General features: G+C 48.7%; 1 protein-coding gene across 2 annotated transcripts; it reads left to right on the forward strand.

The window, feature by feature from the left end:
* The first annotated feature begins 295 nt into the window (after window positions 1-295).
* Window positions 296-8,632, forward strand: PROX2 (prospero homeobox 2). Of its 2 annotated transcripts, XM_049612482.1 has the most exons (4): window positions 296-1,628; window positions 5,613-5,720; window positions 6,747-6,941; window positions 8,435-8,632. In XM_049612482.1, exons 1-4 carry the CDS (start codon window positions 306-308, stop codon window positions 8,618-8,620), a joined length of 1,812 nt encoding a protein of 603 aa, XP_049468439.1. In that variant the 5' UTR covers window positions 296-305; the 3' UTR covers window positions 8,621-8,632. The 2 variants fall into 2 exon arrangements, with proteins under 2 accessions (XP_049468439.1, XP_049468441.1); XM_049612484.1 differs by lacking the exon at window positions 5,613-5,720 and having other exon boundaries at window positions 296-1,058.
* The last annotated feature ends 2,044 nt before the right edge of the window (window positions 8,633-10,676 follow it).

Raw genomic sequence — 10,676 nt, forward strand, 5'->3', positions numbered from 1 at the left:
GACCTGCTAAATCTGGATCTTCATTTTAACAAGATCCCTAGGTTATTTGCGCATGCAAGTTTGAAAAGCACTGCTCAAAATCACATATACTGTTTTCTCCCTGTCTTTAATTCAGAGTCTACTCAGATTTGTGAGTTCTGGCATCTCAGAGTCTGAATCCTTGACAGCTGCTTCTCATCCTTCTGAGTGTGGAGGAGGAACCCCCAGCTCCCTCGAGGTACCCGTCTCGTTGAGGACAGCGGGAGAAAGAATTCCCTCACAGAGCCACAACCGACCTTCTGAGCAAGAGCCTTGTGAGCCAGAGGATGGATCCAAACTCTGGCTTGCTTTCTCCTCTGTCCCGGGCCTGTTCCCACCTGGCAGAACCCTGTATGGAAGGTGAAAGAAGCCCAGCCCCCCGAGAGCAAGGCGGAGACCCCCACTTTCCCTGGAGCCCTGTCCCCAGCTCTAGCTTTGCTGACCCTGACTGGTTTTGCGATGAGAACATCCAAGCAAAGAGGGCCAGAGTGGAGACCATTGTCCAAGGCATGTGCCTCTCTCTTAATGCTCTGGTGCCAGGCAATGCCCAAGCCAGGGACAGTCCGTATTGCCCAGAGAAGGCCCAGGAGCGGAAGAGGAAGCAGAGCCTTCCCACGCAGCAAGGCCCTCTGAAGCCAGGCCCTGTCGGAGACCATGGCAGCGGGAAAGGGGGCCCTCGGGTAAGAGAACAGCTCTATCAGCTGAAGCAACAGCTAAGGCATTTGCAAAAGCACATCTTGCAGGCTGCTGAGCCCAGGGACGCAGCTCAGGATCCAGGAGGCTCTGAGATGGACAAGGGCCCTCTAAGCGTAAAGCAGAGGAAGGGCTACGGATCTAGGCCCTGGGCTGTGGACAGTGATCACCACCATCAGGGTTCCCGTGGGGACCTCTCCCAGAAAGAAAAACACAGAGCGTCTGAAGTCGAATACCAGTCTGAGGAGCCCAGGTTCCTTCCTTGTGGAGCACAGGATTTGCTGGAGATTCTGAGGAAAGAATTGACCGGGGCCGTGTCCCAAGCTGTGGACTCAGTATTACAAAAGGTACTCTTGGATCCACCGGGCCACCTGACCCAGCTGGGTAGAAGCTTCCAGGGGCTTGTGCCAGAGGGTAGCAGTGAGCCCTCGCCTCCTGAGAGAGGTATCTGTAAAGATCTGTTTCCTTTTGCCACCTTGCCCAGGAGGGCCCAGCCACAGACTGGGGTCCTGTTGCGAAACTTATCATTGGCCAACCCTCTAGATCCTCCTAGGTACCCTGTCTCTTCAAGAATGATCCCCAGACCCTATCAGGGTCGGCCAGCAAACTGTCCTCTGACTGTGCCTTCCCACATCCAAGAAAATCAGATTCTTAGCCAGCTACTGAGTCATGGACCCAGTGACCACTGGGATAGCAGTCTTCCCCAAGATTCATCTTCCCAAAGTCACTCCTCCCCAGAGTCTGCCCTGCGACCTTGGGGAGCAGTCAAATTGCGACCGTCGGTTCTGAGCCAACAGCAGTACCCCTTGCCCTTCACTTCCCCTGGTTTGGAAAGACTGCCCCTTCTTCCCTCGGTGAAGGTGGAACAGGGCGGCCTGCAGTGTGCCCCGGATGTGCTTCCATTTTCTTCAGTCCACATATCCTTTACTAGTAACTGAGGTTCTCAGTGCCACAGCTCAGAGAAATGGGAAATCTGGAAGATGGAGGGAGGTGGGGACAAATAACTCCATGGCGTTTAAATAGCTTTGCTTCCCTGGCGGTCTTGTTACTGTAGCTTCCAGGCCTTCCTTCCCTGGGGCTCATAGTTTTTAGGTTCTGAGAAAGTGGTAGCCACATTTTGGGATTTAAGGATGCTGGGAAGATTCATTTACTTTCTTCTGGGACACATTGGATTCTACCACTACTGACTCTTTCCTTTGGGTCTAAAAGAGTTTTGTTTTTAAACTCAAATGGGCTTCCAAAATACGGGCTTCCTTCTATGGAAGGAAAAAACCCATAATTCGGTTGTCAGCAGCCTGTACAGCTAAACAGAGAGAGGGAATGACCTCATCTGAAGCATGGCTCCCCCAATCCCTTGGTTGCAGAGGCAGAAAAGCCTGCATTGTCTAGGTAATTCACAGGGAAGCTATGAGGGACTAGAAACTTCTGAGGCAGATGGAAAAGGGGATGCTTTCCTGAGGGACTAGACCCAAGAGGCAGCTGGAAGGGGTAAGAAGACTTTAGTTTAAGGAACAGCTTCTAAGCTGCAGCTGAGAGAACCAGAGCTTGGGGGCTGGGCATGTAGAGGGAAGGGGGGCCCCTGAGGGGAGGACTGAGGGGCCCAGGCTGGGCTGTAGGGGTCTGGATCTTATTGCAAAAACTTTGCAACCCTTAGGCAGACTCCACTCTTTCAAATAGTGTTGCCCAGAGTAACCCTCCCTCAGGATATTAATAGTTGTTAAATTAGGAAGAAAGCAGCTTGGGTAAATAGTAGGTTATTTCTACTGGTTACTTAAATACTGGTTATTAAACACTGGTTATTTCTACTACCGGGTAGTTCGTGGGACTTCTTAGAGGCTTTAACATGCTGATGTCCTATGTGAAGCTCTAAGAGGAGAATGTATGCAGCCTCAGACTCACATGACCAAAGATCCTCTTCCAGCAAGCATCTCGTGGGAGTGAAGTTCCTGACGACATTATTTTGGATACTGCATTTTTAGCGAGCTGAGCTCAACACCGCTGCCTCTCATAAGCGGACTGTAATTCGGCCTCCTGAGGTCAACGCATCTGTGGAGCTGCATATCCAGGCGCAAAATATGCCCAAGAGGGTTGTGTCCTCTTGGCAGAGGGCGCGGGGGGGGGGGGGGGGGGGGGGGAGGGGTGGGTGGGTTGGGGGGGGGGGGGGGTGGGGGGGGGTAGGTGGATTGTGTTAATTGCCGCAGGATGGGGTGGGACCAGCTCACTGCCACAAGAGGGTGGGCTCTTGTGTCCTAAATGCCACGAGCGCCCTCTGCCTGTCACGGGTGTTGGAAACACCCCTAATGCTTGGGCACCGCTGCGTGCTTCCCAGGCAGGCCAGACCGACTATAAAACCAAGGCTAAGGACACCTCACCGGCCACTGCTGCCTCTTCAGGCAGTAGGAAATCTTCTTGGAGGTGTAGAGATTGCCAGGAAATCGCCCCGGCTGACAACGGCTACCTGTCTGGGCCTTTGGTAAGAGGCGACTGGTTAAGACTCCCTGTTAAAGTCAGGCGGTAGCGGAAGAGCCTGAAGGACTCAGCGCCCAAAGATTCTCTGCTGTACTTCCCTTGGCAGGGGCATGCTGGTATTTCTGGGGGCACCTACTGCGTGCCTAGCCCCGCTCTGTAAAATGAGGAGTGGACTCAGAGTCTGGGGAGGCTGGGGAGGCCATCGACCGGGCCTGGCTGCCTGGAAAGATTTGGGGCTCCCAGGCAGCTTCCTGGTTCCCCAACTGTCCCCTCATCCCTGTTGCCTATGTTCCAGCATTAGAGATGTGTTCCCATCGGCCGGGAAAGCCACCGAGCGCCAGCACCCATTCACATTCCCACAACAACCCACGAGACAGGTAGAGTGGGAGTGATGAGACAGTAGGGGGCGGCGTTTGCTGTGCGTGTTCCCTGAGGTCGGCCAACAGTTCACAAGTGAGGGTCCACCGGCACTTAGCCACCATTCTGAAACTCCGAGCTCTGAACATACCTGTGATTTCTCTCCCCTAAGGTGGATGGGAACATGTTTGGTGGCAAAACCCGACCTGCACTGGTTGGAGGCTATTTATAGACTATCCCACTTAGTGCAAATGGTCCTCCAATTTGCCCTGGCAATGTTAATGTATTGGATTGCAGACTGCTGCCACAGCCCCTGCTCTGGCCGTTAACTGACGTATGGTCTATGCACCATATTACCGTTGTAAAATAATAACTTCTGAAATCCGAACCCCATTTGGCCTGGCGTTTTGGATAAGAGGTTGTGGGCCTGTGTTACGTCACAATCCTCAAGCGGCCACTCTAGATCAGGTATCTGGGAGGCGGGGACAGAGAAGCAAACTAACTTGCCCAAGGTCACAAGACAGACACATGCAGAGCCAGGATTCAAACCCAAGCACAAGTTTTAACTACTATACTCACATTTTAGAAATGAGGCCCGGAGAAGATAAGTGGCTTGCTCAAGATCACACAGCTAATAGGTGGCGAAATCAGTATCTGAAACTGGGTCTTTGGACTCTTAAATCCAGGATTCTTTCCACAGCATTTATAAGCCTTTAAGAAGGATAAGAAGTTGGTCCAGTGAGGCAAGGGCAGGGGTCTTCTGGGCAGCAGCCTGGATGCCAGGGCCAGTTGTAACTGAAAATCAGTTGGTTTAGTCTCCTTTGGCTAAACTGGCATGTCCTACTGAGAAGCCTTAGTCGTCCTAAAGGTACGGATCTCCGACCTGAGTGCCAAGGTTACTCTTTATAATGCTTCTCACCCAGCCCCAGGACTGTCCCTGGGAATGCTATGTGTTCTCGTGCAAGAACCTTTATTTCCTTCCCATGCTGGTGCCAGGCAGTCACAACACAGCTCCCTCCTCTTGTTAGAGGGGAAGCAATCTGTTCTCAGAGTGACGTATGGGTTGGAATATCATTTCCATATTTCTGTACGGATTAAGGCTGACCATATAATCACTCATTCATTCCTTCATCCAACCAACATTTATTGAGCACCTACTATGTTCCTAGCACCGGGCTAGGCATGTGGAATACAAAGATGAAAAGATAAGGTCCTTGCCCTCAAGGAGCTCACAATCTAAATGGGGAGACAAACATGCAGTAAAAATTCCAGGGAGGTCATTGCTACAACAGAGGTTTGTACAAAACGCCTTGAGAGCCCAGGGTAAGGAAGGCCTCATTCAGCAAGGAAATATTTCACAGAGGAAGGGTGTCTGGGCTGAACTGGGAAGCGTGAGGGAAGCTCTGCCAGGCAAATGAGGAGCAGACACAGCCGAGAAGTTCAAGCTTCCTGAGCCGGAGCAAACGGTGCTCTTGTACTCAGGCAGGTTAGGTGTGTATTGGCTTCAACACTGCAAAGGGAGCTCTGAGAATAGAATGGGGACCATCTAGTGGGCTTGTCTCATTTTACAGATGAAGAAACTGAGGCCCAGAAGGGGAATGAAATCTCTATGTGGGGCTTTGAAATCTGGGACAGACCTGCCGTCTTTCCCCATCCTGTTCTGAGAGCACACACACAAAGTACAACAAACTGTATTTGATATCATAAAGGCTGTAGAACTTTCACACATCAAAATGTTTTTTAAATTCTGCAAATTTACTGTACATATATGGTATTGAGCATCTGGAAAGCAAAAGCTTCTTTTTTAGTTTTTAAGTAAGCTCTAGGTCCAGTGTGGGACTTGAATTCACAACCCCAAGATCAAGAGTCACTGGTTTTGCCGACTGATCCAGCCAGGCGCCCTAAGAAAGAGCTTATGTGATCAGACAGAAGAATGGAACGAATACACCATTCGCCCAGAAAAAATGAAACAAAAGAAAAAAAGAAACCGTCAGGAACAGGACAAGTCATTATTTGGATTAACTGATAAAAATCACGTGATAAAGCGGTGTTAGTTTTCCTTGACGCTGAGATAAATCCAGGAGGGCCTAAATCCTGGTCACTTGAAGAAGGCCAAACTCATGTTTTTCTTCACACGCTACCCCAGCTCCAACCTGCTGAAGGCTTATTTCCCTGATGTCCAGGTAAAGTCATTCTTCACCTCCAAAAGCCTCTGAAAAACTCCCAAGAGGGAATGGTTTTGCCCAGTGGGAGGCAAGTCCTAGGTCATCTTATGTGCTCCTCAGGTCCCCTTCATGTTGCTGATGGGATCGGTACAATTTCCAGTTCTGGGCTGAGACTCTGTATGAATAACTTTGGGCCACAAAGGTTGGGTATCTGAATTTTAAGCTTTTGACCTGTAGATATACAAACCCATGGGGAGGAAGGGTGGAGGGGAGAGAGAAACATTAGTAAATGGCATTTTTGGCCTAGTGTTTTTTCTCTGCTGGGGAAGACTATGAAAAAGATAGAATACGTAGAGGGTTGGACATTGTCACATTTATATTCAAATTGCTGTATTTCAACACTGAATGAAGGTATGTAGACATCAAGCATGACGATAAGGAAAATCAAGCTCTGACAGCTGGAACCAGACTATGCCTGTTCCCTTACCCTGGGTGTTGGGAGAGGGCAGCTAATACTTTGGATCTACTTCTTTGTGTTTTCCAGATCTTTCCCTCACATTCGGTTGCTTGGTTGACTCCTGCACCAAGCTCTGATTTCGATTCATTCCGCAACTCCAAGGTTGCAATGGCCTGCTCTCTGCTCTATACCCTTATCGCTTCCTTTTGCCCTTGACTCGGCAGAGAGCTCTGGGGCTGCTGTGCCACCTGCCCAGGTGCAGCAGAAACTGGTACCACACTGGCTTTGACGCGAAACCCTCCCAAAGTCACAGTAGACACCATGGAAATCTTTTCATGGGTAAAAAAGTCATAGATATAGTACGTCAAAACAGTATTTTCTAATCGGCATTATAGCTAATTCGGGTTTTTCTGTGTACAAGTGAAAAGGCTAGGAAAACGGCTGTGACTTCTTTTTTAAAGAAAGCCCTTTCTCATGGTGGCTGAAGCCATCCTTATTAAGCCCTATGTTGAAATGGAGGCTGAGAGTTCTGGCTCTGAGCACCTCATGGCAAACATCCGACCTGATGGGCCCTGTTGTTTGTACAGTTCAACCGCTGCATTACCTCCCAGATGATCAAGTGGTTCAGCAACTTTCGTGAGTTTTATTACATCCAAATGGAAAAATTTGCCCGGCAAGCGATTTCAGATGGTGTCACAAATCCCAAAATGCTGGTGGTACTCCGAGACTCAGAACTTTTTCGAGCTCTCAATATGCACTATAACAAAGGAAATGACTTTGAGGTAAGGAAAATCAAGCTCTGACAGTTGGAACCAGACTATGGGCCCCCTGAGGTCTGATGAATGCCTTCCCTTTGTGATTGAGTTTTCGAGAAGACCTCCTTCCGTGTCTGTCCGCAAATCACTGAGAGCCAGGGCAGCCTAGGGCCAATCTCTGTATCACCCACACAGATGAGATTCAACATCTTTTAGGCAACAGGTAGATATCACAAGCTGAATGTACAGCCGGGTGTTGTGCCATTTAAGAGTTTTCATCTGAAAACTGAGTTTCAGTTTTCATCTGAAACGGAAGCAGAAGCCAGCCGGGTGTTGTGCCATTTAAGAGTTAATACTCTGTAACTACAACTTGCCGTAACTTGCGGAACTTCTCCCCATAGTGTCAGGAGGCATCCGACATGCTACGCTGTTGCCACACCCAGACTTGGCCTCTGTTATCTTTACAACAATTTTTGTTCATCATTTCGTTCTTTATTCTCACTTGATCAGTTTTATTTGTGGGCCTTTCACGACAAGTCACCTCAGATCCTCTCTCTCTCTGGAAATAATGAATAAGCAGTACTCCAGCTTCTGGGTCCTTTGGGGACCTCTGTGAAGGCACACTGGTGGCACCTTAGAGGGTAAGGTGTAAAGGGTGAGCAAGTGGCCTAGATGTCACCGGTGAGTACTCCTAATCTAGACACGCATTTCCTCGTGTGCGGCGAACAGCTCTGCTGGGGGGCATTCTGTTCTGCAGGTCACGGACCACCCTTCCCTCGCCTTACCCCTCTCACGTGACTCTGATACTTCCAACGAAGGGGAGGAACGCTGGTATCCACCAGACGTTCTGTCAGAACCTGAGCCTCCTTTCTGAGGCTCGTGGGGTCAGGGTGTGTGGACAGGGTGGTGCTGCCACATCTTTGCGTGTGGGGTGGCCATCTGGCATGCGGTGGTGGCAAGCCCTGGGCCAGACTGGGTTTGGAGGACTTGTGGGACTCCCCATCATTTACGATGCCAGTCTGTGTCAGGGCCTGGAACATACTGAGTCCCCCTCAACCTGGTGCTTGACTTGGGAAGCAGGAATGGTTCCAAGTCTTTTGGATCCAACCCCAAAAGATGGTGAGATGAGGAAAACAGTTGTAAACTTGGGCGCATGCTTTTCCACATTAGGCACTAAGGAACAGAATACTAAAAACCTTCGTTGAACCACAGATTTAATTTCGATCAGAGTCCGTTTCTCATTTACTGAAAACGCACCATTAGTAGAATCAGCTTCTCCTCCATAAGGTGTGTCCCTAATATGCTTTTTCCCAGGGCTGTCTCATGGGTACCATCGTTTTAAAGTTTGTATTTGATGAGACAGCAGGGGATTCTGAGGGCTGCAGAAGTCGAGGGCCGGGGGAGTAGGGATGCTCTTATCAGCCCACCACCCCGGGAACAGGCAGCACTGAGATCTGCATGGTGTTGGTGCTTCAGAGCCTCATGTCTTTTCTTTCTTGCGGGTCTCTTTGGGAATGCAGGTCCCGGATTGCTTCTTGGAAATCGCCAGCTTGACGTTACAGGAGTTCTTCAGGGCTGTCTCCGCAGGGAAAGACTCAGATCCTTCCTGGAAGAAACCCATTTATAAAATTATTTCGAAACTGGACAGTGACATCCCAGAGATATTCAAATCTTCCAGCTACCCCCAGGAGCTGTTTCGGAATTAAGATCTCACAAAGTGAGGTGCAACTGATCAGGTCTTCCTGGGTTTGTCTTAAATGGCAAGTCAGTACAGCTGTAGTCATATAAAAAGGGCATAGGGAGAACCCCCCCCCCCCCCGCCCACACACACACATAGGCACTAGTACCATTTCTGATCATTTATTTCCCTTTTCAGAATCATCAGAGGTTTAATCTCAACTATAAAATATATCAACCACATGTGGTAGCATACTGTAAAAGGAACACAACAGTTTGGAAGCAGAACTTAAATCTCCACTTCACTGTTTCTGGGTGTTGTGACCCTGGGAACTTGCTGGGATCACTGCGTCTGTAAAACCAGATTGTGAGGATTAAAAGATAGTAAGTCCTGAAGTACTCTGTGAAACGTTACTCACTACACAAAGGCTAGTGTTTCCCCCAACTTGGCTTTCAGATAGAGTTACCTTTTGTGGGGTTTTTACAAATTGCTGGTTTTAGTTACCTATTTATCGAGCTCCACTTGTTTGCTAGACACTTTCAAATACATTAGCTTTAAGCTTTTCACCCTGAAAAGTAGATACTAGCTTCATTTGAAAAACAACCACACCCAAGCTTTGGAGCTGTGAGGTAACTTGCCAAAGTAGAAGGAAGGTAGGGCATTTGGGGTGGCGGGGACGGTCAGGAGTATGGAGGAACCCAAGCCCTTCCGAAGCCAGACTGCATGTTGGACCACCTCATGCTGCTCTGTGATTGCAAACAGACTACCATGGCCAGGAAGTATCCAGCACTGCTGGGACGCTGTCATCTGACAAGCCCTGCCTAGCACTCAGGAGTGCTTCATCACCCAGGATTTCCAGGCGCATTCCAGCATGCCCAACGCAAACTTTCTGTAGGACGTGAGTGTTGCTGTTCATTCATTCATCTGCTGGGAGTTTATCAGCAGGACAGCCCAACTAGTCTCTAGCTGACCAGTACAACTGATGCCCAGCCTCTTACGTGCAGAAGAAACTGAACTTCAGACTTGGAAGCTAGAAAGGGCCTTAGGAGATATCTGGCCCACCCAGCTAAAACTAGAAAGGAGGGAACTGAGGTCCAGATAGGAGATCTGCACAGCCTGTGCATAGTCTCACAGACAGTGAATGGCATAAATCGGGGTGGAACACAGCATCACACACAGAAACAGAAATTCTCCCACTCCATAAGGAAAGTACAGGCCATGGTCAATCTTTCACAGACCCAGGAGTTCATGAAATCAATGCCCCCCCCCCCCCCACTGGCCCAATACAAATTGTGACGCACTCTGAGTATACAGGCGAGACATGTGCAAAGCCGAGTAACTGCATCTGTCCTGTGAGCTATTTGTAAAGGTGTGTGAGCTGGGGTGGGGTGTCCTACAGAGTTCAGGCTCTGTCATTCCGAATAAGGGATGTCTGTGACTTCATTAGCTTCCTTGTTTCCCATCTACATAAAACAAGTTTCTATATTCAACTACCCCACTTCCTTGACTTTTTGGGTGGGCTGGATCAGAGGAGATAAAATCCCTAAACTATTGCTAGATGTATCAACAAAAAAAAGGTACGAATAAATAACTTTCTTTTGAATTTTCCCTTACTTCAAACAGCTGAGAGGAAAAACAAAACAGATGTACTCAGCCCAAACTAATCTTCAGGTTGCTTTAAGGTTATTTGTAAGTGCCCTTTGATATATCCATCTGCACTCAGATTATCTTTGCCATATTTTCTCCCAGAATTTTCCCTTCAAAAATGAAGGAATCTGCCAAATTTAAGTTTTAAGAGTAGGCAAGCACGGAGTATCTTGAGCAAGAACAGTTATCTGTGTTTGGAGACGGCAGAAGAACCCACTTCAATAACTATTGAAGATATTCATGAGAAACAATTCGAAATTCACGATTGTCTGATATGGAGCTGCCATTTTCTGTCCCAAACCTGAAATTCATTAGCGTGTGTTTTAAAGATTTAGCCACGCCACATCCAGGGCAGTGAACCTTGTCCCAGGGACCAATTAGATGAAATGTACATGCTCAAATTGAAAACATTTGTGTACTACAGTCCTTCCAGAAGT

Source organism: Panthera uncia (genome assembly GCF_023721935.1).
Source record: "Panthera uncia isolate 11264 chromosome B3 unlocalized genomic scaffold, Puncia_PCG_1.0 HiC_scaffold_1, whole genome shotgun sequence".
In the NCBI taxonomy this organism is placed as follows: Eukaryota; Metazoa; Chordata; class Mammalia; order Carnivora; family Felidae; genus Panthera; species Panthera uncia.

Excerpts from the sequence above, each read along its gene's own strand:
- PROX2 (XM_049612482.1), top strand. The coding sequence starts at position 306 with ATGGATCCAAACTCTGGCTTGCTTTCTCCTCTGTCCCGGGCCTGTTCC. Across the intron at positions 1,629-5,612 it reads TTCCATTTTCTTCAGTCCAC|ATCCAGGAGGGCCTAAATCC; the intron begins ATATCCTTTACT and ends ACGCTGAGATAA. Across the intron at positions 5,721-6,746 it reads CTTATTTCCCTGATGTCCAG|TTCAACCGCTGCATTACCTC; the intron begins GTAAAGTCATTC and ends TTGTTTGTACAG.